Source organism: Heterodontus francisci, chromosome 47 (genome assembly GCF_036365525.1).
Source record: "Heterodontus francisci isolate sHetFra1 chromosome 47, sHetFra1.hap1, whole genome shotgun sequence".
Lineage (NCBI taxonomy): Eukaryota > Metazoa > Chordata > Chondrichthyes > Heterodontiformes > Heterodontidae > Heterodontus > Heterodontus francisci.
In genome coordinates, this window is record NC_090417.1 from 19,881,710 (window position 1) to 19,908,706 (window position 26,997).

Consider the following 26,997-nt stretch of genomic DNA (forward strand, 5'->3'; position numbering starts at 1 on the left):
GTACTGAGCGAGACCAGGGTCAGTGTGAGACACACATGTACTGAGAGAGACCAGGGTCAGTGTGAGACACACATGTACTCAGCAAGACCAGGGTCAGTGTGAGACACACATGTCCTGAGAGAGACCGGGGTCAGTGTGAGACACACATGCACTGAGAGAGACCGGGGTCAGTGAGAGACACACATGCACTGAGAGAGACCAGGGTCAGTGAGAGACACACATGTACTGAGCGAGACCGGGGTCAGTGTGAGACACACATGTCCTGAGAGAGACCGGGGTCAGTGAGAGACACACGTGTACTGAGAGAGACCGGGGTCAGTGAGAGACACACATGTACTGAGAGAGACCGGGGTCAGTGTGAGACACACATGTACTGAGAGAGACCGGGGTCAGTGAGAGACACACGTGTACTGAGAGAGACCGGGGTCAGTGAGAAACACACATGTACTGAGAGAGACCAGGGTCAGTGTGAGACACACATGTCCTGAGAGAGACCGGGGTCAGTGTGAGACACACATGTACTGAGAGAGACCGGGGTCAGTGAGAGACACACATGTACTGAGCGAGACCAGGGTCAGTGTGAGACACACATGTACTGAGAGAGACCGGGGTCAGTGAGAGACACACGTGTACTGAGCAAGACCAGGGTCAGTGTGAGACACACATGTACTGAGAGAGACCGGGGTCAGTGTGAGACACACATGTACTGAGCGAGACCAGGGTCAGTGTGAGACACACATGTCCTGAGAGAGACCGGGGTCAGTGTGAGACACACATGTACTGAGAGAGACCGGGGTCAGTGAGAGACACACATGTACTGAGAGAGACCAGGGTCAGTGAGAGACACACATGTACTGAGCGAGACCGGGGTCAGTGTGAGACACACATGTCCTGAGCGAGACCGGGGTCAGTGAGAGACACACATGTACTGAGAGAGACCGGGGTCAGTGAGAGACACACATGTACTGAGAGAGACCGGGGTCAGTGTGAGACACACATGTACTGAGCAAGACCAGGGTCAGTGTGAGACACACATGTGCTGAGAGAGACCGGGGTCAGTGAGAGACACACATGTACTGAGCGAGACCAGGGTCAGTGTGAGACACACATGTACTGAGAGAGACCAGGGTCAGTGTGAGACACACATGTACTGAGCAAGACCAGGGTCAGTGTGAGACACACATGTCCTGAGAGAGACCGGGGTCAGTGTGAGACACACATGCACTGAGAGAGACCGGGGTCAGTGAGAGACACACATGCACTGAGAGAGACCAGGGTCAGTGAGAGACACACATGTACTGAGCGAGACCGGGGTCAGTGTGAGACACACATGTCCTGAGAGAGACCGGGGTCAGTGAGAGACACACGTGTACTGAGAGAGACCGGGGTCAGTGAGAGACACACATGTACTGAGAGAGACCGGGGTCAGTGTGAGACACACATGTACTGAGAGAGACCGGGGTCAGTGAGAGACACACGTGTACTGAGAGAGACCGGGGTCACTGAGAAACACACATGTACTGAGAGAGACCAGGGTCAGTGTGAGACACACATGTCCTGAGAGAGACCGGGGTCAGTGTGAGACACACATGTACTGAGAGAGACCGGGGTCAGTGAGAGACACACATGTACTGAGCGAGACCAGGGTCAGTGTGAGACACACATGTACTGAGAGAGACCGGGGTCAGTGAGAGACACACGTGTACTGAGCAAGACCAGGGTCAGTGTGAGACACACATGTACTGAGAGAGACCGGGGTCAGTGTGAGACACACATGTACTGAGCGAGACCAGGGTCAGTGTGAGACACACATGTACTGAGAGAGACCGGGGTCAGTGTGAGACACACATGTACTGAGAGAGACCGGGGTCAGTGAGAGACACACATGTACTGAGAGAGACCAGGGTCAGTGAGAGACACACATGTACTGAGCGAGACCGGGGTCAGTGTGAGACACACATGTCCTGAGAGAGACCGGGGTCAGTGAGAGACACACATGTACTGAGAGAGACCGGGGTCAGTGAGAGACACACATGTACTGAGAGAGACCGGGGTCAGTGTGAGACACACATGTACTGAGCAAGACCAGGGTCAGTGTGAGACACACATGTGCTGAGAGAGACCGGGGTCAGTGTGAGACACACATGTACTGAGCAAGACCAGGGTCAGTATGAGACACACATGTACTGAGCAAGACCGGGGTCAGTATGAGACACACATGTACTGAGCAAGACCGGGGTCAGTGTGAGACACACATGTCCTGAGAGAGACCGGGGTCAGTGAGAGACACACGTGTACTGAGAGAGACCGGGGTCAGTGAGAGACACACATGTACTGAGAGAGACCGGGGTCAGTGTGAGACACACATGTACTGAGAGAGACCGGGGTCAGTGAGAGACACACGTGTACTGAGAGAGACCGGGGTCAGTGAGAAACACACATGTACTGAGAGAGACCAGGGTCAGTGTGAGACACACATGTCCTGAGAGAGACCGGGGTCAGTGTGAGACACACATGTACTGAGAGAGACCGGGGTCAGTGAGAGACACACATGTACTGAGCGAGACCAGGGTCAGTGTGAGACACACATGTACTGAGAGAGACCGGGGTCAGTGAGAGACACACGTGTACTGAGCAAGACCAGGGTCAGTGTGAGACACACATGTACTGAGAGAGACCGGGGTCAGTGTGAGACACACATGTACTGAGCGAGACCAGGGTCAGTGTGAGACACACATGTACTGAGAGAGACCGGGGTCAGTGTGAGACACACATGTACTGAGAGAGACCGGGGTCAGTGAGAGACACACATGTACTGAGAGAGACCAGGGTCAGTGAGAGACACACATGTACTGAGCGAGACCGGGGTCAGTGTGAGACACACATGTCCTGAGAGAGACCGGGGTCAGTGAGAGACACACATGTACTGAGAGAGACCGGGGTCAGTGAGAGACACACATGTACTGAGAGAGACCGGGGTCAGTGTGAGACACACATGTACTGAGCAAGACCAGGGTCAGTGTGAGACACACATGTGCTGAGAGAGACCGCGGTCAGTGTGAGACACACATGTACTGAGCAAGACCAGGGTCAGTATGAGACACACATGTACTGAGCAAGACCGGGGTCAGTATGAGACACACATGTACTGAGCAAGACCGGGGTCATGCTGGCTATCCTTAATTAACTCAAACCTCTCCAAGTATCTGTTGATATTTTCCCTGATTATTGTTTCTCTAGCCTTGTCCATGACTGATGTTAAACTAACTGGCCTGTAGTTACTAGGAATGTCCATATACCCTTTCTTGACTAAGGATGTCACATTTGCCACTGTCCAATCCTCTGGAACCTCCGCCGTGTCCAGAGAAGATTGGAAGATTATGGGAATTCCTTCCGCTATCTCCATGCCCTCTTCCTTTAGCAATCTTGGGTGCAAGCCATCCGGACCAGCTGACTTATCCAATCTAAGCATAGCCAGGCTTTCCAGTACATCCGGCCTCTCAATGTTCACCCAATCCATTACCACTACCATCTCTGCTTCTACTAATAATTTGTCAGCATCCTTTTCCTTAGTGAACACGAATACAAAGTAGTCAATAAGAGTTGCAGCCTTGCCGTGGGCCTCGAAGCACAGAAGAGGATACAATCACTGACTTCAATAGGATGTTTGATCACCTCTTGAGAGAAATAGACTTGCAGGGCTATGGGGGTTGAGCCAGGGAGTGGGACTGACAGCATAATTCCATGGAGAGCAGGCATCGAATCCGGTCCCTCCGTTACATGTGTGTCTCTCACTGACCCCGGTCTCTCTCAGGACATGTGTGTCTCTCACTGACCCCGGTCTCTCTCAGTACATGTGTGTCTCACACTGACCCTGGTCTCTCTCAGTACATGCGTGTCTCTCACTGACCCCAGTCTCTCTCAGTACATGTGAGTCTCTCACTGACCCCAGTCTCTCTCAGGACACGTGTGTCTCTCACTCATAGCTGATTATGCTCGATTAATCAAATTTCATTTTTTGATCAAGACACGGAGATGTTGACTAAATGGATTTTGACAAAGTACTGCATAAAATAACAAAATTGAGGCTCATGGAATAGTTGGATACAAAAATTGGCTTCTGGACAGCAAACAGTGAGTGGTGGTAAATGGTTGTTTTTCAGACTGGAGGATGGTAGACAGTGGTGTTCCCCAAGCTGCAGAGCTGGGACCACTGATTTTTTGGATCTATACAAAATACTTGGATATTGGAAGAAAGAGTTACATTTCCAGATTTGCTGATGATACCAAATTCGGAGAAGTGGCAATGAGTGAGGATGATACGAACCTCGTGCAACAGGACATAAATAGGCTCACACAATCAGCAGACAAGTGGCCGATCGAATTAAATACAGACAGCTTTTGGCAGAAGGGATAGGGAGAGGCAATCAAGGTCGAAAGTCCCAGTTTTAAATAGCGTGCAGGTACAGAGGACCTGCGGGTGCATGTGCATCGATCTTGGAAGCTGACAGGACAGATTGAGAGAGTAGTTAGCAAAGCAGATGGGATCTTGGGCTTCATAAATAGTGGTATTGAGTACAAAAGCAGGGAAGTTATGCTGAACCTTTATGAAGCTCTGGTGAGGCTGCAACTACCGTACTGTGTCCTGTTCTGGTCACCACGCTTTAGGAAGGATGTGAGGGTCCTTGAGAGGGTACAGAGGAGATTTACCAGAATGGTTCCAGGGATGAGAGATTTTACCCAGCAAGGTAGGTTGGAGCAGCTGAGGTTATTTTCCTTGGAGCAAAGGAGCTTGAAGGATGATTTGATGGCAAGGTTATGTACAAGGTTATGGCAGATTTGGATAGGGTAGACAAAGAAAAACTGTTCCCATTCGCTGATGTTGCAAGGACTAAGAGATACAGATTTAAACTTTTGGGCAAGAGATGCAGGGGCACTATGAGGAAGAACTTCTTCACTCAGAGTGGTAATGATCTGGAACTCACGGCCCACGAGAGTGGTGGAAGCAGAGACAATCAATGATTTCAGAAAGAAAGTGGATGACCACCTGAAGAAAATAAACTTGCAGGGCTACGGGGATTGAGCGAGGGAATGGGAGATTGCCCTGCAGAGATCTGAAAGGGAGTCGATGGGCCGAATGGCCTCCTTGGATGACAATTATCACAGGACCTAGCTCCAGCAGCAACTAACAACATTCAATACTGGGACAGGAAGAGGCAGCATTTACTCAGCAGAGGGGTAACACAAGCCCTTGTCTGCATTAGCATGGAATAGCAGTGGACAAGCCTTGGACAGGAGTGGTGCACCTACCGTTGACTCCATGCTGTAAGGCGTGGGGATTTGCTTCCGCTCCAGACCCCAGGTACCTTTGCAGACCTGTACAGAGGGGCAGTGAAGGGTTAATTGTAAGAACATGTCAGCCAGTCACTTGTCTCATGCACATGAACTTGTGTTGCCACCCAGCATAAAGGATAAATGAGACACGATAAAGAAAACAAATAGCAGAAAAACTAAAGCATTCAGACACACACTATGCAGAAGGTCCCATGGGTCAACTCAAGCCTCTGCTGAGTTAGTTAATCCCACAAAGTGGGTCAGAGAATTAACAAAGGTTATTTGCAAATCCAACTGACGCTGTTACCCTGTAACTCTCTGCCCGTTATCAGTGTCATGTCAACATGCATGTTCGTGTCGCACCGACACACATGCAAGTCTCACACTAACCAACATCAGTGTCACACCAACACAGGCTAGTATCTATGTGTTCACACTATGAATGTGCACAGATATTTTGTATTTTATTTCTTTTATTGAGAGATACAGCACTGAAACAGGCCCTTCGGCCCACCGAGTCTGTGCCGAACATCAACCACCCATTTATACTAATCCTACACTTATCCCGTATTTCTATCACATCCCCACCTGTCCCTATATTCCCCTACCACCTACCTATACTAGGGGCAATTTATAATGGCCAATTTACCTACCAACCTGCAAGTCTTTGGTGGTGGGAGGAAACCGGAGCACCCGGAGGAAACCCACGCAGACACAGGGAGAACTTGCAAACTCCACACAGACAGTACCCAGAATTGAACCCGGGTCACTGGAGCTGTGAGGTTGCGGTGCTAACCACTGCGCCACTGTGCCGTCCAGGACTCTCTGACGAATGCAGCAGCTACCAGTGTGCAAGTGCAAGACACACACACACACATCCAAGTGTGCACAGTTGAGGCTAAGCACACACACAAATAAGAGCTTGTGGACAGACACATTTGTTCCATTTTGACTCCCTTTGCTTGGCGATGGTACTGAAGAGGCCGAGTTAAACGTCAGTGCTGGAAAATATTTATAGACCCCAGAGGAACAGCAGAAGTGAACCTGAAAAATAATCTGCTGCCCCGAAACCCCCACTTCTGATGATCGCAAACTCCAAGTCCCAGTTATTGACTTGCTGGAGGCCTCAATCCAGCAAGCCGCCAGATTTAAATCCTGCAGAGTGGAGTCAAAATCAATCTCAATGAGCTAGAAGTGAGGCCACAGAGGCTCAGACATCCACAGAGACTCACACACAGACACACACACAGACTCACACACAGCCACACACAGACACACACAGACACACACACACACATCCACAGAGACTCACACACACACACACAAACACACAGACACACACAGAGACTCACACACACGCACACATCCACAGAGACTCACACACACACACACAAACACACAGACACACACAGAGACACACACAGAGACACACACATCCACAGAGACTCACACACACACACACAAACATACAGACACACACAGAGACACACACACACGCACACATCCACAGAGACTCACACACACACAGAGACACACACAGAGACACACACACACGCACACATCCACAGAGACTCACACACACACAGAGACACACACAGAGACACACACACACGCACACATCCACAGAGACTCACACACACACAGAGACACACACAGACACACACAGAGACACACACACACGCACACATCCACAGAGACTCACACACACACACACAAACACACAGACACACACAGAGACTCACACACACAGACACACACACACACGCACACATACACAGAGACTCACACACACAAACATACACAGAGACTCTCTCTCACACACACACCCAGACACATATGCTCTCTGCCTTATTCTTTGCCTCCTGCTGTTTGTTCGTGAAATACCAACACAGGAAAATTTGTCCTGATCAATGTCCAAGTGTAAACACAGACAAGCCCGAGAAACTTTGTGTGATAAAGAGATTCCGGAAGCTAGGCTCATTATCAAAAGGACTGGGCATGTAAAGATATAGACCCACCCCACTTTATACACAGCACCTGCTTGAGTTGGAGAAAGTATCAGACCGGGAACCCAAAGCCCCGGCACTGGGAACCCAGAGACCAGGAATCCAAAGACCCGGGGACCAGGAATACAGAGACTGTGACTGCAAATCTGGAGCCCAGGACAGGTAATCCAGAGAACGGGAACAGTAAACAGTAACTAGTGCCTCCTGTCACCTCAACAGTCGGCACTGAATCTGGGACATAAACAGCGAGCATCCTAACTTGCATCTAGTGTCGAATCGAACATCTGAACAAGGCTATATGTATTTCTATGGGACAAAGCAGCAAACTATTGGGGAGAGGGGCTGCAGACTGACAGTGTTAGGGAGCTGTATTAACATCAGCACAGATACAGTCAGTAACACGGGTCTTTCGGGGAGAGAGGGGTTACTGAGTGACAGTGTTAGGGAGCTGTATTAACATCAGCACAGATACAGTCAGTAACACAGGTCTTTCGGGGAGAGAGGGGTTACTGAGTGACAATGTGAGGGAGCTGGATTAACATCAGCACAGATACAGTCAGTAACACGGGTCTTTCGGGGAGAGAGGGGTTACTGAGTGACAGTGTTAGGGAGCTGTATTAACATCAGCACAGATACAGTCAGTAACACAGGTCTTTCGGGGAGAGAGGGGTTACTGAGTGACAATGTGAGGGAGCTGGATTAACATCAGCACAGATACAGTCAGTAACACAGGTCTTTCGGGGAGAGAGGGGTTACTCAGTGACAATGTGAGGGAGCTGGATTAACATCAGCACAGATACAGTCAGTAACACGGGTCTTTCGGGGAGAGAGGGGTTACTGAGTGACAGTGTTAGGGAGCTGTATTAACATCAGCACAGATACAGTCAGTAACACAGGTCTTTCGGGGAGAGAGGGGTTACTGAGTGACAATGTGAGGGAGCTGGATTAACATCAGCACAGATACAGTCAGTAACACAGGTCTTTCGGGGAGAGAGGGGTTACTCAGTGACAATGTGAGGGAGCTGTATTAACATCAGCACAGATACAGTCAGTAACACGGGTCTTTCGGGGAGAGAGGGGTTACTGAGTGACAATGTGAGGGAGCTGGATTAACATCAGCACAGATACAGTCAGTAACACAGGTCTTTCGGGGAGAGAGGGGTTACTGAGTGACAATGTGAGGGAGCTGGATTAACATCAGCACAGATACAGTCAGTAACACAGGTCTTTCGGGGAGAGAGGGGTTACTGAGTGACAATGTGAGGGAGCTGGATTAACATCAGCACAGATACAGTCAGTAACACAGGTCTTTCGGGGAGAGAGGGGTTACTGAGTGACAATGTGAGGGAGCTGTATTAACATCAGCACAGATACAGTCAGTAACACAGGTCTTTCGGGGAGAGAGGGGTTACTGAGTGACAATGTGAGGGAGCTGGATTAACATCAGCACAGATACAGTCAGTAACACAGGTCTTTCGGGGAGAGAGGGGTTACTCAGTGACAATGTGAGGGAGCTGTATTAACATCAGCACAGATACAGTCAGTAACACAGGTCTTTCGGGGAGAGAGGGGTTACTGAGTGACAATGTGAGGGAGCTGTATTAACATCAGCACAGATACAGTCAGTAACACAGGTCTTTCGGGGAGCGAGGGGTTACTGAGTGACAATGTGAGGGAGCTGGATTAACATCAGCACAGATACAGTCAGTAACACAGGTCTTTCGGGGAGAGAGGGGTTACTGAGTGACAGTGTTAGGGAGCTGGATTAACATCAGCACAGATACAGTCAGTAACACAGGTCTTTCGGGGAGAGAGGGGTTACTGAGTGACAATGTGAGGGAGCTGTATTAACATCAGCACAGATACAGTCAGTAACACAGGTCTTTCGGGGAGAGAGGGGTTACTGAGTGACAATGTGAGGGAGCTGGATTAACATCAGCACAGATACAGTCAGTAACACAGGTCTTTCGGGGAGAGAGGGGTTACTGAGTGACAATGTGAGGGAGCTGGATTAACATCAGCACAGATACAGTCAGTAACACAGGTCTTTCGGGGAGAGAGGGGTTACTGAGTGACAATGTGAGGGAGCTGGATTAACATCAGCACAGATACAGTCAGTAACACAGGTCTTTCGGGGAGAGAGGGGTTACTGAGTGACAATGTGAGGGAGCTGGATTAACATCAGCACAGATACAGTCAGTAACACAGGTCTTTCGGGGAGAGAGGGGTTACTGAGTGACAATGTGAGGGAGCTGTATTAACATCAGCACAGATACAGTCAGTAACACAGGTCTTTCGGGGAGCGAGGGGTTACTGAGTGACAATGTGAGGGAGCTGGATTAACATCAGCACAGATACAGTCAGTAACACAGGTCTTTCGGGGAGAGAGGGGTTACTGAGAGACAATGTGAGGGAGCTGTATTAACATCAGCACAGATACAGTCAGTAACACAGGTCTTTCGGGGAGAGAGGGGTTACTGAGTGACAATGTGAGGGAGCTGGATTAACATCAGCACAGATACAGTCAGTAACACGGGTCTTTCGGGGAGAGAGGGGTTACTGAGTGACAATGTGAGGGAGCTGTATTAACATCAGCACAGATACAGTCAGTAACACGGGTCTTTCGGGGAGAGAGGGGTTACTGAGTGACAATGTGAGGGAGCTGGATTAACATCAGCACAGATACAGTCAGTAACTCAGGTCTTTTGGGGAGAGAGGGGTTACTGAGTGACAATGTGAGGGAGCTGTATTAACATCAGCACAGATACAGTCAGTAACACAGGTCTTTCGGGGAGAGAGGGGTTACTGAGTGACAATGTGAGGGAGCTGGATTAACATCAGCACAGATACAGTCAGTAACACAGGTCTTTCGGGGAGAGAGGGGTTACTGAGTGACAATGTGAGGGAGCTGGATTAACATCAGCACAGATACAGTCAGTAACACAGGTCTTTCGGGGAGAGAGGGGTTACTGAGTGACAATGTGAGGGAGCTGGATTAACATCAGCACAGATACAGTCAGTAACACAGGTCTTTCGGGGAGAGAGGGGTTACTGAGTGACAATGTGAGGGAGCTGTATTAACATCAGCACAGATACAGTCAGTAACACGGGTCTTTCGGGGAGAGAGGGGTTACTGAGTGACAGTGTTAGGGAGCTGGATTAACATCAGCACAGATACAGTCAGTAACACGGGTCTTTTGGGGAGAGAGGGGTTACTGAGTGACAATGTGAGGGAGCTGGATTAACATCAGCACAGATACAGTCAGTAACACGGGTCTTTTGGGGAGAGAGGGGTTACTGAGTGACAATGTGAGGGAGCTGTATTAACATCAGCACAGATACAGTCAGTAACACAGGTCTTTCGGGGAGAGAGGGGTTACTGAGTGACAATGTGAGGGAGCTGGATTAACATCAGCACAGATACAGTCAGTAACACGGGTCTTTCGGGGAGAGAGGGGTTACTGAGTGACAATGTGAGGGAGCTGTATTAACATCAGCACAGATACAGTCAGTAACACAGGTCTTTCGGGGAGAGAGGGGTTACTGAGTGACAATGTGAGGGAGCTGGATTAACATCAGCACAGATACAGTCAGTAACACAGGTCTTTCGGGGAGAGAGGGGTTACTGAGTGACAATGTGAGGGAGCTGGATTAACATCAGCACAGATACAGTCAGTAACACAGGTCTTTCGGGGAGAGAGGGGTTACTGAGTGACAATGTGAGGGAGCTGGATTAACATCAGCACAGATACAGTCAGTAACACAGGTCTTTCGGGGAGAGAGGGGTTACTGAGTGACAGTGTTAGGGAGCTGTATTAACATCAGCACAGATACAGTCAGTAACACGGGTCTTTCGGGGAGAGAGGGGTTACTGAGTGACAGTGTTAGGGAGCTGTATTAACATCAGCACAGATACAGTCAGTAACACAGGTCTTTCGGGGAGAGAGGGGTTACTGAGTGACAATGCGAGGGAGCTGTACTAACATCAGCACAGATACAGTCAGTAACACAGGTCTTTCGGGGAGAGAGGGGTTACTGAGTGACAATGTGAGGGGGCTGGATTAACATCAGCACAGATACAGTCAGTAACACAGGTCTTTCGGGGAGAGAGGGGTTACTGAGTGACAGTGTTAGGGAGCTGGAATAACATCAGCACAGATACAGTCAGTAACACAGGTCTTTCGGGGAGAGAGGGGTTACTGAGTGACAATGTGAGGGAGCTGGATTAACATCAGCACAGATACAGTCAGTAACACAGGTCTTTCGGGGAGAGAGGGGTTACTGAGTGACAATGTGAGGGAGCTGTATTAACATCAGCACAGATACAGTCAGTAACACGGGTCTTTCGGGGAGAGAGGGGTTACTGAGTGACAGTGTTAGGGAGCTGTATTAACATCAGCACAGATACAGTCAGTAACACAGGTCTTTCGGGGAGAGAGGGGTTACTGAGTGACAATGTGAGGGAGCTGTATTAACATCAGCACAGATACAGTCAGTAACACAGGTCTTTCGGGGAGAGAGGGGTCACTGAGTGACAATGTGAGGGAGCTGGATTAACATCAGCACAGATACAGTCAGTAACACAGGTCTTTCGGGGAGAGAGGGGTTACTGAGTGACAATGTGAGGGAGCTGTATTAACATCAGCACAGATACAGTCAGTAACACAGGTCTTTCGGGGAGAGAGAGGTTACTGAGTGACAATGTGAGGGAGCTGTATTAACATCAGCACAGATACAGTCAGTAACACAGGTCTTTCGGGGAGAGAGGGGTTACTGAGTGACAATGTGAGGGAGCTGGATTAACATCAGCACAGATACAGTCAGTAACACAGGGCGCGGGGGGAGAGTGGGGTTACTGAGAGACAATGTGAGGGAGCTGTATTAACATCAGCACAGATACAGTCAGTAACACAGGTCTTTCGGGGAGAGAGGGGTCACTGAGTGACAATGTGAGGGAGCTGGATTAACATCAGCACAGATACAGTCAGTAACACGGGTCTTTCGGGGAGAGAGGGGTTACTGAGTGACAATGTGAGGGAGCTGTATTAACATCAGCACAGATACAGTCAGTAACACAGGTCTTTCGGGGAGAGAGGGGTTACTGAGTGACAATGTGAGGGAGCTGTATTAACATCAGCACAGATACAGTCAGTAACACAGGTCTTTCGGGGAGAGAGGGGTTACTGAGTGACAGTGTTAGGGAGCTGTATTAACATCAGCACAGATACAGTCAGTAACACGGGTCTTTCGGGGAGAGAGAGGTTACTGAGTGACAATGTGAGGGAGCTGTATTAACATCAGCACAGATACAGTCAGTAACACAGGTCTTTCGGGGAGAGAGGGGTTACTGAGTGACAATGTGAGGGAGCTGTATTAACATCAGCACAGATACAGTCAGTAACACAGGTCTTTCGGGGAGAGAGGGGTTACTGAGTGACAATGTGAGGGAGCTGTATTAACATCAGCACAGATACAGTCAGTAACACAGGTCTTTCGGGGAGAGAGAGGTTACTGAGTGACAATGTGAGGGAGCTGTATTAACATCAGCACAGATACAGTCAGTAACACAGGTCTTTCGGGGAGAGAGGGGTTACTGAGTGACAATGTGAGGGAGCTGTATTAACATCAGCACAGATACAGTCAGTAACACAGGTCTTTCGGGGAGAGAGGGGTTACTGAGTGACAATGTGAGGGAGCTGGATTAACATCAGCACAGATACAGTCAGTAACACAGGTCTTTCGGGGAGAGAGGGGTTACTGAGTGACAATGTGAGGGAGCTGTATTAACATCAGCACAGATACAGTCAGTAACACAGGTCTTTCGGGGAGAGAGGGGTTACTGAGTGACAATGTGAGGGAGCTGTATTAACATCAGCACAGATACAGTCAGTAACACAGGTCTTTCGGGGAGAGAGGGGTTACTGAGTGACAATGTGAGGGAGCTGTATTAACATCAGCACAGATACAGTCAGTAACACAGGTCTTTCGGGGAGAGAGGGGTTACTGAGTGACAATGTGAGGGAGCTGTATTAACATCAGCACAGATACAGTCAGTAACACAGGTCTTTCGGGGAGAGAGGGGTTACTGAGTGACAATGTGAGGGAGCTGTATTAACATCAGCACAGATACAGTCAGTAACACAGGTCTTTCGGGGAGAGAGGGGTTACTCAGTGACAATGTGAGGGAGCTGGATTAACATCAGCACAGATACAGTCAGTAACACAGGTCTTTCGGGGAGAGAGGGGTTACTGAGTGACAATGTGAGGGAGCTGTATTAACATCAGCACAGATACAGTCAGTAACAGAGGACTTTCGGGGAGAGAGGGGTTACTGAGTGACAATGTGAGGGAGCTGTATTAACATCAGTAGAGATACAGTCAGTAACACGGGTCTTTCGGGGAGAGAGGGGTTACTGAGTGACAATGTGAGGGAGCTGGATTAACATCAGCACAGATACAGTCAGTAACACAGGTCTTTCGGGGAGAGAGGGGTTACTGAGTGACAGTGTTAGGGAGCTGGATTAACATCAGCACAGATACAGTCAGTAACACAGGTCTTTCGGGGAGAGAGGGGTTACTGAGTGACAATGTGAGGGAGCTGGATTAACATCAGCACAGATACAGTCAGTAACACGGGTCTTTCGGGGAGAGAGGGGTTACTGAGTGACAATGTGAGGGAGCTGTATTAACATCAGCACAGATACAGTCAGTAACACGGGTCTTTCGGGGAGAGAGGGGTTACTGAGTGACAATGTGAGGGAGCTGTATTAACATCAGCACAGATACAGTCAGTAACACAGGTCTTTCGGGGAGAGAGGGGTTACTGAGTGACAATGTGAGGGAGCTGTATTAACATCAGCACAGATACAGTCAGTAACACAGGTCTTTCGGGGAGAGAGGGGTTACTGAGTGACAATGTGAGGGAGCTGTATTAACATCAGCACAGATACAGTCAGTAACACAGGTCTTTCGGGGAGAGAGGGGTTACTCAGTGACAATGTGAGGGAGCTGGATTAACATCAGCACAGATACAGTCAGTAACACAGGTCTTTCGGGGAGAGAGGGGTTACTGAGTGACAATGTGAGGGAGCTGGATTAACATCAGCACAGATACAGTCAGTAACACAGGTCTTTCGGGGAGAGAGGGGTCACTGAGTGACAATGTGAGGGAGCTGGATTAACATCAGCACAGATACAGTCAGTAACACAGGTCTTTCGGGGAGAGAGGGGTTACTGAGTGACTATGTGAGGGAGCTGGATTAACATCAGCACAGATACAGTCTGTAACACGGGTCTTTCGGGGAGAGAGGGGTTACTGAGTGACAATGTGAGGGAGCTGGATTAACATCAGCACAGATACAGTCAGTAACACAGGTCTTTCGGGGAGAGAGGGGTTACTGAGTGACAATGTGAGGGAGCTGTATTAACATCAGTAGAGATACAGTCAGTAACACGGGTCTTTCGGGGAGAGAGGGGTTACTGAGTGACAATGTGAGGGAGCTGTATTAACATCAGCACAGATACAGTCAGTAACACAGGTCTTTCGGGGAGAGAGGGGTCACTGAGTGACAATGTGAGGGAGCTGGATTAACATCAGCACAGATACAGTCAGTAACACAGGTCTTTCGGGGAGAGAGGGGTTACTGAGTGACAATGTGAGGGAGCTGTATTAACATCAGCACAGATACAGTCAGTAACACGGGTCTTTCGGGGAGAGAGGGGTTACTGAGTGACAATGTGAGGGAGCTGGATTAACATCAGCACAGATACAGTCAGTAACACAGGTCTTTCGGGGAGAGAGGGGTTACTGAGTGACAATGCGAGGGAGCTGTACTAACATCAGCACAGATACAGTCAGTAACACAGGTCTTTCGGGGAGAGAGGGGTTACTGAGTGACAATGTGAGGGGGCTGGATTAACATCAGCACAGATACAGTCAGTAACACAGGTCTTTCGGGGAGAGAGGGGTTACTGAGTGACAGTGTTAGGGAGCTGGAATAACATCAGCACAGATACAGTCAGTAACACAGGTCTTTCGGGGAGAGAGGGGTTACTGAGTGACAATGTGAGGGAGCTGGATTAACATCAGCACAGATACAGTCAGTAACACAGGTCTTTCGGGGAGAGAGGGGTTACTGAGTGACAATGTGAGGGAGCTGTATTAACATCAGCACAGATACAGTCAGTAACACGGGTCTTTCGGGGAGAGAGGGGTTACTGAGTGACAGTGTTAGGGAGCTGTATTAACATCAGCACAGATACAGTCAGTAACACAGGTCTTTCGGGGAGAGAGGGGTTACTGAGTGACAATGTGAGGGAGCTGTATTAACATCAGCACAGATACAGTCAGTAACACAGGTCTTTCGGGGAGAGAGGGGTCACTGAGTGACAATGTGAGGGAGCTGGATTAACATCAGCACAGATACAGTCAGTAACACAGGGCGCGGGGGGAGAGTGGGGTTACTGAGAGACAATGTGAGGGAGCTGTATTAACATCAGCACAGATACAGTCAGTAACACAGGTCTTTCGGGGAGAGAGGGGTCACTGAGTGACAATGTGAGGGAGCTGGATTAACATCAGCACAGATACAGTCAGTAACACGGGTCTTTCGGGGAGAGAGGGGTTACTGAGTGACAATGTGAGGGAGCTGTATTAACATCAGCACAGATACAGTCAGTAACACAGGTCTTTCGGGGAGAGAGGGGTTACTGAGTGACAATGTGAGGGAGCTGTATTAACATCAGCACAGATACAGTCAGTAACACGGGTCTTTCGGGGAGAGAGGGGTTACTGAGTGACAGTGTTAGGGAGCTGTATTAACATCAGCACAGATACAGTCAGTAACACGGGTCTTTCGGGGAGAGAGAGGTTACTGAGTGACAATGTGAGGGAGCTGTATTAACATCAGCACAGATACAGTCAGTAACACAGGTCTTTCGGGGAGAGAGGGGTTACTGAGTGACAATGTGAGGGAGCTGTATTAACATCAGCACAGATACAGTCAGTAACAGAGGTCTTTCGGGGAGAGAGGGGTTACTGAGTGACAATGTGAGGGAGCTGTATTAACATCAGTAGAGATACAGTCAGTAACACGGGTCTTTCGGGGAGAGAGGGGTTACTGAGTGACAATGTGAGGGAGCTGGATTAACATCAGCACAGATACAGTCAGTAACACAGGTCTTTCGGGGAGAGAGGGGTTACTGAGTGACAGTGTTAGGGAGCTGGATTAACATCAGCACAGATACAGTCAGTAACACAGGTCTTTCGGGGAGAGAGGGGTTACTGAGTGACAATGTGAGGGAGCTGTATTAACATCAGCACAGATACAGTCAGTAACACGGGTCTTTCGGGGAGAGAGGGGTTACTGAGTGACAATGTGAGGGAGCTGTATTAACATCAGCACAGATACAGTCAGTAACACAGGTCTTTCGGGGAGAGAGGGGTTACTGAGTGACAATGTGAGGGAGCTGGATTAACATCAGCACAGATACAGTCAGTAACACAGGTCTTTCAGGGAGAGAGGGGTTACTGAGTGACAATGTGAGGGAGCTGTATTAACATCAGCACAGATACAGTCAGTAACACAGGTCTTTCGGGGAGAGAGGGGTTACTGAGTGACAATGTGAGGGAGCTGGATTAACATCAGTAGAGATACAGTCAGTAACACAGGTCTTTCGGGGAGAGAGGGGTTACTGAGTGACAATGTGAGGGAGCTGTATTAACATCAGCACAGATACAGTCAGTAACACAGGTCTTTCGGGGAGAGAGGGGTTACTGAGTGACAGTGTGAGGGAGCTGGATTAACATCAGCACAGATACAGTCAGTAACACAGGTCTTTCGGGGAGAGAGGGGTTACTCAGTGACAATGTGAGGGAGCTGTATTAACATCAGCACAGATACAGTCAGTAACACAGGTCTTTCGGGGAGAGAGGGGTTACTGAGTGACAATGTGAGGGAGCTGGATTAACATCAGCACAGATACAGTCAGTAACACGGGTCTTTCGGGGAGAGAGGGGTTACTGAGTGACAATGTGAGGGAGCTGTATTAACATCAGCACAGATACAGTCAGTAACACAGGTCTTTCGGGGAGAGAGGGGTTACTGAGTGACAATGTGAGGGAGCTGGATTAACATCAGCACAGATACAGTCAGTAACACAGGTCTTTCGGGGAGAGAGGGGTTACTGAGTGACAATGTGAGGGAGCTGGATTAACATCAGCACAGATACAGTCAGTAACACGGGTCTTTCGGGGAGAGAGGGGTTAATGAGTGACAATGTGAGGGAGCTGTATTAACATCAGCACAGATACAGTCAGTAACACAGGTCTTTCGGGGAGAGAGGGGTTACTGAGTGACAATGTGAGGGAGCTGTATTAACATCAGCACAGATACAGTCAGTAACACAGGTCTTTCGGGGAGAGAGGGGTTACTGAGTGACAATGTGAGGGAGCTGTATTAACATCAGCACAGATACAGTCAGTAACACAGGTCTTTCGGGGAGAGAGGGGTTACTCAGTGACAATGTGAGGGAGCTGGATTAACATCAGCACAGATACAGTCAGTAACACAGGTCTTTCGGGGAGAGAGGGGTTACTGAGTGACAATGTGAGGGAGCTGGATTAACATCAGCACAGATACAGTCAGTAACACAGGTCTTTCGGGGAGAGAGGGGTTACTGAGTGACAGTGTTAGGGAGCTGTATTAACATCAGCACAGATACAGTCAGTAACACAGGTCTTTCGGGGAGAGAGGGGTTACTGAGTGACAATGTGAGGGAGCTGTATTAACATCAGCACAGATACAGTCAGTAACACAGGTCTTTCGGGGAGAGAGGGGTTACTGAGTGACAATGTGAGAGAGCTGTATTAACATCAGCACAGATACAGTCAGTAACACAGGTCTTTCGGGGAGAGAGGGGTTACTGAGTGACAATGTGAGGGAGCTGTATTAACATCAGCACAGATACAGTCAGTAACACGGGTCTTTCGGGGAGAGAGGGGTTACTGAGTGACAATGTGAGGGAGCTGGATTAACATCAGCACAGATACAGTCAGTAACACAGGTCTTTCGGGGAGAGAGGGGTTACTGAGTGACAGTGTTAGGGAGCTGGATTAACATCAGCACAGATACAGTCAGTAACACAGGTCTTTCGGGGAGAGAGGGGTTACTGAGTGACAGTGTTAGGGAGCTGTATTAACATCAGCACAGATACAGTCAGTAACACAGGTCTTTCGGGGAGAGAGGGGTTACTGAGTGACAGTGTTAGGGAGCTGGATTAACATCAGCACAGATACAGTCAGTAACACGGGTCTTTCGGGGAGAGAGGGGTTACTGAGTGACAATGTGAGGGAGCTGTATTAACATCAGCACAGATACAGTCAGTAACACAGGTCTTTCGGGGAGAGAGGGGTTACTGAGTGACAGTGTTAGGGAGCTGTATTAACATCAGCACAGATACAGTCAGTAACACAGGTCTTTCGGGGAGAGAGGGGTTACTGAGTGACAATGTGAGGGAGCTGTATTAACATCAGCACAGATACAGTCAGTAACACAGGTCTTTCGGGGAGAGAGGGGTTACTGAGTGACAATGTGAGGGAGCTGTATTAACATCAGCACAGATACAGTCAGTAACACAGGTCTTTCGGGGAGAGAGGGGTTACTCAGTGACAATGTGAGGGAGCTGTATTAACATCAGCACAGATACAGTCAGTAACACGGGTCTTTCGGGGAGAGAGGGGTTACTGAGTGACAATGTGAGGGGGCTGGATTAACATCAGCACAGATACAGTCAGTAACACAGGTCTTTCGGGGAGAGTGGGGTTACTGAGTGACAATGTGAGGGAGCTGGATTAACATCAGCACAGATACAGTCAGTAACACAGGTCTTTCGGGGAGAGAGGGGTTACTGAGTGACAATGTGAGGGAGCTGTATTAACATCAGCACAGATACAGTCAGTAACACGGGTCTTTCGGGGAGAGACGGGTTACTGAGTGACAGTGTGAGGGAGCTGGATTAACATCAGCACAGATACAGTCAGTAACACAGGTCTTTCAGGGAGAGAGGGGTTACTGAGTGACAATGTGAGGGAGCTGTATTAACATCAGCACAGATACAGTCAGTAACACAGGTCTTTCGGGGAGAGAGGGGTTACTGAGTGACAGTGTTAGGGAGCTGGATTAACATCAGCACAGATACAGTCAGTAACACAAGTCTTTCGGGGAGAGAGGGGTTACTGAGTGACAGTGTGAGGGAGCTGGATTAACATCAGCACAGATACAGTCAGTAACACAGGTCTTTCGGGGAGAGAGGGGTTACTGAGTGACAATGTGAGGGAGCTGTATTAACATCAGCACAGATACAGTCAGTAACACAGGTCTTTCAGGGAGAGAGGGGTTACTGAGTGACAATGTGAGGGAGCTGGATTAACATCAGCACAGATACAGTCAGTAACACAGGTCTTTCGGGGAGAGAGGGGTTACTGAGTGACAATGTGAGGGAGCTGGATTAACATCAGTAGAGATACAGTCAGTAACACAGGTCTTTCGGGGAGAGAGGGGTTACTGAGTGACAGTGTTAGGGAGCTGTATTAACATCAGCACAGATACAGTCAGTAACACAGGTCTTTCGGGGAGAGAGGGGTTACTCAGTGACAATGTGAGGGAGCTGTATTAACATCAGCACAGATACAGTCAGTAACACAGGTCTTTCGGGGAGAGAGGGGTTACTGAGTGACAATGTGAGGGGGCTGGATTAACATCAGCACAGATACAGTCAGTAACACAGGTCTTTCGGGGAGAGTGGGGTTACTGAGTGACAATGTGAGGGAGCTGTATTAACATCAGCACAGATACAGTCAGTAACACGGGTCTTTCGGGGAGAGACGGGTTACTGAGTGACAGTGTGAGGGAGCTGGATTAACATCAGCACAGATACAGTCAGTAACACAGGTCTTTCAGGGAGAGAGGGGTTACTGAGTGACAATGTGAGGGAGCTGTATTAACATCAGCACAGATACAGTCAGTAACACAGGTCTTTCGGGGAGAGAGGGATTACTGAGTGACAGTGTTAGGGAGCTGGATTAACATCAGCACAGATACAGTCAGTAACACAGGTCTTTCGGGGAGAGAGGGGTTACTGAGTGACAATGTGAGGGAGCTGGATTAACATCAGCACAGATACAGTCAGTAACACAGGTCTTTCGGGGAGAGAGGGGTTACTGAGTGACAGTGTGAGGGAGCTGGATTAACATCAGCACAGATACAGTCAGTAACACAGGTCTTTCGGGGAGAGAGGGGTTACTGAGTGACAATGTGAGGGAGCTGTATTAACATCAGCACAGATACAGTCAGTAACACGGGTCTTTCGGGGAGAGAGGGGTTACTGAGTGACAGTGTTAGGGAGCTGTATTAACATCAACACAGATACAGTTAGTAACACGGGTCTTTCGGGGGGAGAGGGGTTACTGAGTGACAATGTGAGGGAGCTGGATTAACATCAGCACAGATACAGTCAGTAACACAGGTCTTTCGGGGAGAGAGGGGTTACTGAGTGACAGTGTGAGGGAGCTGGATTAACATCAGCACAGATACAGTCAGTAACACAGGTCTTTCGGGGAGAGAGGGGTTACTGAGTGACAGTGTTAGGGAGCTGTATTAACATCAGCACAGATACAGTCAGTAACACAGGTCTTTCGGGGAGAGAGGGGTTACTGAGTGACAATGTGAGGGAGCTGTATTAACATCAGCACAGATACAGTCAGTAACACAGGTCTTTCGGGGAGAGAGGGGTTACTGAGTGACAATGTGAGGGAGCTGTATTAACATCAGCACAGATACAGTCAGTAACACAGGTCTTTCGGGGAGAGAGGGGTTACTGAGTGACAATGTGAGGGAGCTGGATTAACATCAGCACAGATACAGTCAGTAACACAGGTCTTTCGGGGAGAGAGGGGTTACTGAGTGACAATGTGAGGGAGCTGTATTAACATCAGCACAGATACAGTCAGTAACACAGGTCTTTCGGGGAGAGAGGGGTTACTGAGTGACAATGTGAGGGAGCTGTATTAACATCAGCACAGATACAGTCAGTAACACAGGTCTTTCGGGGAGAGAGGGGTTACTGAGTGACAATGTGAGGGAGCTGTATTAACATCAGCACAGATACAGTCAGTAACACAGGTCTTTCGGGGAGAGAGGGGTTACTGAGTGACAATGTGAGGGAGCTGGATTAACATCAGCACAGATACAGTCAGTAACACAGGTCTTTCGGGGAGAGAGGGGTTACTGAGTGACAATGTGAGGGAGCTGTATTAACATCAGCACAGATACAGTCAGTAACACAGGTCTTTCGGGGAGAGAGGGGTTACTGAGTGACAATGTGAGGGAGCTGGATTAACATCAGCACAGATACAGTCAGTAACACAGGTCTTTCGGGGAGAGAGCGGTTACTGAGTGACAATGTGAGGGAGCTGGATTAACATCAGCACAGATACAGTCAGTAACACAGGTCTTTCGGGGAGAGAGGGGTTACTGAGTGACAATGTGAGGGAGCTGGATTAACATCAGCACAGATACAGTCAGTAACACAGGTCTTTCGGGGAGAGAGGGGTTACTGAGAGACAATGTGAGGGAGCTGTACTAACATCAGCACAGATACAGTCAGTAACACAGGTCTTTCGGGGAGAGAGGGGTTACTGAGTGACAATGTGAGGGAGCTGGATTAACATCAGCACAGATACAGTCAGTAACACAGGTCTTTCGGGGAGAGAGGGGTTACTGAGTGACAATGTGAGGGAGCTGTATTAACATCAGCACAGATACAGTCAGTAACACAGGTCTTTCGGGGAGAGAGGGGTTACTGAGTGACAGTGTTAGGGAGCTGGATTAACATCAGCACAGATACAGTCAGTAACACAGGTCTTTCGGGGAGAGAGGGGTTACTGAGTGACAATGTGAGGGAGCTGTATTAACATCAGCACAGATACAGTCAGTAACACAGGTCTTTCGGGGAGAGAGGGGTTACTGAGTGACAATGTGAGGGAGCTGTATTAACATCAGCACAGATACAGTCAGTAACCCAGGTCTTTCGGGGAGAGAGGGGTTACTGAGTGACAGTGTTAGGGAGCTGTATTAACATCAGCACAGATACAGTCAGTAACACAGGTCTTTCGGGGAGAGAGGGGTTACTGAGTGACAGTGTTAGGGAGCTGGATTAACATCAGCACAGATACAGTCAGTAACACAGGTCTTTCGGGGAGAGAGGGGTTACTGAGTGACAATGTGAGGGAGCTGGATTAACATCAGCACAGATACAGTCAGTAACACGGGTCTTTCGGGGAGCGAGGGGTTACTGAGTGACAATGTGAGGGAGCTGGATTAACATCAGCACAGATACAGTCAGTAACACAGGTCTTTCGGGGAGAGAGGGGTTACTGAGTGACAATGTGAGGGAGCTGGATTAACATCAGCACAGATACAGTCAGTAACACAGGTCTTTCGGGGAGAGAGGGGTTACTGAGTGACAGTGTTAGGGAGCTGTATTAACATCAGCACAGATACAGTCAGTAACACGGGTCTTTCGGGGAGAGAGGTGTTACTGAGTGACAATGTGAGGGAGCTGGATTAACATCAGCACAGATACAGTCAGTAACACAGGTCTTTCGGGGAGAGAGGGGTTACTGAGTGACAATGTGAGGGAGCTGGATTAACATCAGCACAGATACAGTCAGTAACACAGGTCTTTCGGGGAGAGAGGGGTTACTGAGTGACAATGTGAGGGAGCTGGATTAACATCAGCACAGATACAGTCAGTAACACGGGTCTTTCGGGGAGAGAGGGGTTACTGAGTGACAATGTGAGGGAGCTGGATTAACATCAGCACAGATACAGTCAGTAACACGGGTCTTTCGGGGAGAGAGGGGTTACTGAGTGACAATGTGAGGGAGCTGTATTAACATCAGCACAGATACAGTCAGTAACACGGGTCTTTCGGGGAGAGAGGGGTTACTGAGTGACAATGTGAGGGAGCTGTATTAACATCAGCACAGATACAGTCAGTAACACGGGTCTTTCGGGGAGAGAGGGGTTACTGAGTAACAATGTGAGGGAGCTGGATTAACATCAGCACAGATACAGTCAGTAACACAGGTCTTTCGGGGAGAGAGGGGTTACTGAGTGACAATGTGAGGGAGCTGGATTAACATCAGCACAGATACAGTCAGTAACACAGGTCTTTCGGGGAGAGAGGGGTTACTGAGTGACAATGTGAGGGAGCTGGATTAACATCAGCACAGATACAGTCAGTAACTCAGGTCTTTCGGGGAGAGAGGGGTTACTGAGTGACAATGTGAGGGAGCTGTATTAACATCAGCACAGATACAGTCAGTAACACGGGTCTTTCGGGGAGAGAGGGGTTACTGAGTGACAATGTGAGGGAGCTGTATTAACATCAGCACAGATACAGTCAGTAACACGGGTCTTTCGGGGAGAGAGGGGTTACTGAGTGACAATGTGAGGGAGCTGTATTAACATCAGCACAGATACAGTCAGTAACACTGGTCTTTCGGGGAGAGAGGGGTTACTGAGTGACAATGTGAGGGAGCTGTATTAACATCAGCACAGATACAGTCAGTAACACAGGTCTTTCGGGGAGAGAGGGGTTACTGAGTAACAATGTGAGGGAGCTGGATTAACATCAGCACAGATACAGTCAGTAACACAGGTCTTTCGGGGAGAGAGGGGTTACTGAGTGACAATGTGAGGGAGCTGGATTAACATCAGCACAGATATAGTCAGTAACACAGGTCTTTCGGGGAGAGAAGGGTTACTGAGTGACAGTGTTAGGGAGCTGGATTAACATCAGCACAGATACAGTCAGTAACACAGGTCTTTCGGGGAGAGAGGGGTTACTGAGTGACAATGTGAGGGAGCTGGATTAACATCAGCACAGATACAGTCAGTAACACAGGTCTTTCGGGGAGAGAGGGGTTACTGAGTGACAGTGTTAGGGAGCTGGATTAACATCAGCACAGATACAGTCAGTAACACAGGTCTTTCGGGGAGAGAGGGGTTACTGAGTGACAATGTGAGGGAGCTGGATTAACATCAGCACAGATACAGTCAGTAACACAGGTCTTTCGGGGAGAGAGGGGTTACTGAGTGACAATGTGAGGGAGCTGTATTAACATCAGCACAGATACAGTCAGTAACACAGGTCTTTCGGGGAGAGAGGGGTTACTGAGTAACAATGTGAGGGAGCTGGATTAACATCAGCACAGATACAGTCAGTAACACAGGTCTTTCGGGGAGAGAGGGGTTACTGAGTGACAATGTGAGGGAGCTGGATTAACATCAGCACAGATATAGTCAGTAACACAGGTCTTTCGGGGAGAGAAGGGTTACTGAGTGACAGTGTTAGGGAGCTGGATTAACATCAGCACAGATACAGTCAGTAACACAGGTCTTTCGGGGAGAGAGGGGTTACTGAGTGACAATGTGAGGGAGCTGGATTAACATCAGCACAGATACAGTCAGTAACACAGGTCTTTCGGGGAGAGAAGGGTTACTGAGTGACAGTGTTAGGGAGCTGGATTAACATCAGCACAGATACAGTCAGTAACACAGGTCTTTCGGGGAGAGAGGGGTTACTGAGTGACAATGTGAGGGAGCTGGATTAACATCAGCACAGATACAGTCAGTAACACAGGTCTTTCGGGGAGAGAGGGGTTACTGAGTGACAATGTGAGGGAGCTGGATTAACATCAGCACAGATACAGTCAGTAACACAGGTCTTTCGGGGAGAGAGGGGTTACTGAGTGACAATGTGAGGGAGCTGGATTAACATCAGCACAGATACAGTCAGTAACACAGGTCTTTCGGGGAGAGAGGGGTTACTGAGTGACAATGTGAGGGAGCTGGATTAACATCAGCACAGATACAGTCAGTAACACAGGTCTTTCGGGGAGAGAGGGGTTACTGAGTGACAATGTGAGGGAGCTGGATTAACATCAGCACAGATACAGTCAGTAACACAGGTCTTTCGGGGAGAGAGGGGTTACTGAGTGACAATGCGAGGGAGCTGTATTAACATCAGCACAGATACAGTCAGTAACACGGGTCTTTCGGGGAGAGAGGGGTTACTGAGTGACAATGTGAGGGAGCTGGATTAACATCAGCACAGATACAGTCAGTAACACAGGTCTTTCGGGGAGAGAGGGGTTACTGAGTGACAATGTGAGGGAGCTGGATTAACATCAGCACAGATACAGTCAGTAACACAGGTCTTTCGGGGAGAGAGGGGTTACTGAGTGACAATGTGAGGGAGCTGGATTAACATCAGCACAGATACAGTCAGTAACACGGGTCTTTCGGGGAGAGAGGGGTTACTGAGTGACAATGTGAGGGAGCTGTATTAACATCAGCACAGATACAGTCAGTAACACGGGTCTTTCGGGGAGAGAGGGGTTACTGAGTGACAATGTGAGGGAGCTGGATTAACATCAGCACAGATACAGTCAGTAACACAGGTCTTTCGGGGAGAGAGGGGTTACTGAGTGACAATGTGAGGGAGCTGGATTAACATCAGCACAGATACAGTCAGTAACACAGGTCTTTCGGGGAGAGAGGGGTTACTGAGTGACAATGTGAGGGAGCTGGATTAACATCAGCACAGATACAGTCAGTAACACGGGTCTTTCGGGGAGAGAGGGGTTACTGAGTGACAATGTGAGGGAGCTGGATTAACATCAGCACAGATACAGTCAGTAACTCAGGTCTTTCGGGGAGAGAGGGGTTACTGAGTGACAATGTGAGGGAGCTGTATTAACATCAGCACAGATACAGTCAGTAACACAGGTCTTTCGGGGAGAGAGGGGTTACTGAGTGACAATGTGAGGGAGCTGGATTAACATCAGCACAGATACAGTCAGTAACACGGGTCTTTCGGGGAGAGAGGGGTTACTGAGTGACAATGTGAGGGAGCTGTATTAACATCAGCACAGATACAGTCAGTAACACGGGTCTTTCGGGGAGAGAGGGGTTACTGAGTGACAATGTGAGGGAGCTGTATTAACATCAGCACAGATACAGTCAGTAACACTGGTCTTTCGGGGAGAGAGGGGTTACTGAGTGACAATGTGAGGGAGCTGTATTAACATCAGCACAGATACAGTCAGTAACACAGGTCTTTCGGGGAGAGAGGGGTTACTGAGTGACAATGTGAGGGAGCTGGATTAACATCAGCACAGATACAGTCAGTAACTCAGGTCTTTCGGGGAGAGAGGGGTTACTGAGTGACAATGTGAGGGAGCTGGATTAACATCAGCACAGATACAGTCAGTAACTCAGGTCTTTCGGGGAGAGAGGGGTTACTGAGTGACAATGTGAGGGAGCTGTATTAACATCAGCACAGATACAGTCAGTAACACAGGTCTTTCGGGGAGAGAGGGGTTACTGAGTGACAATGTGAGGGAGCTGGATTAACATCAGCACAGATACAGTCAGTAACACGGGTCTTTCGGGGAGAGAGGGGTTACTGAGTGACAATGTGAGGGAGCTGTATTAACATCAGCACAGATACAGTCAGTAACACGGGTCTTTCGGGGAGAGAGGGGTTACTGAGTGACAATGTGAGGGAGCTGTATTAACATCAGCACAGA

The 26,997-nt window shown here is 48.9% G+C and overlaps 1 protein-coding gene across 8 annotated transcripts in view; it reads right to left on the reverse strand.

Moving 5' to 3' along the window:
• Nucleotides 1-26,997, reverse strand: part of sorbs3 (sorbin and SH3 domain containing 3) — a 177,057-nt gene that overhangs the window by 103,482 nt on the left and 46,578 nt on the right. For all 8 annotated transcript variants that reach the window (XM_068023211.1, XM_068023205.1, XM_068023208.1 and 5 more), the window contains exon 2: nt 5,311-5,376. In XM_068023211.1, coding sequence (XP_067879312.1) covers nt 5,311-5,322 — 12 coding nt within the window. In that variant the 5' untranslated portion in view covers nt 5,323-5,376. The remainder of the gene's footprint in view (nt 1-5,310; nt 5,377-26,997) is intronic.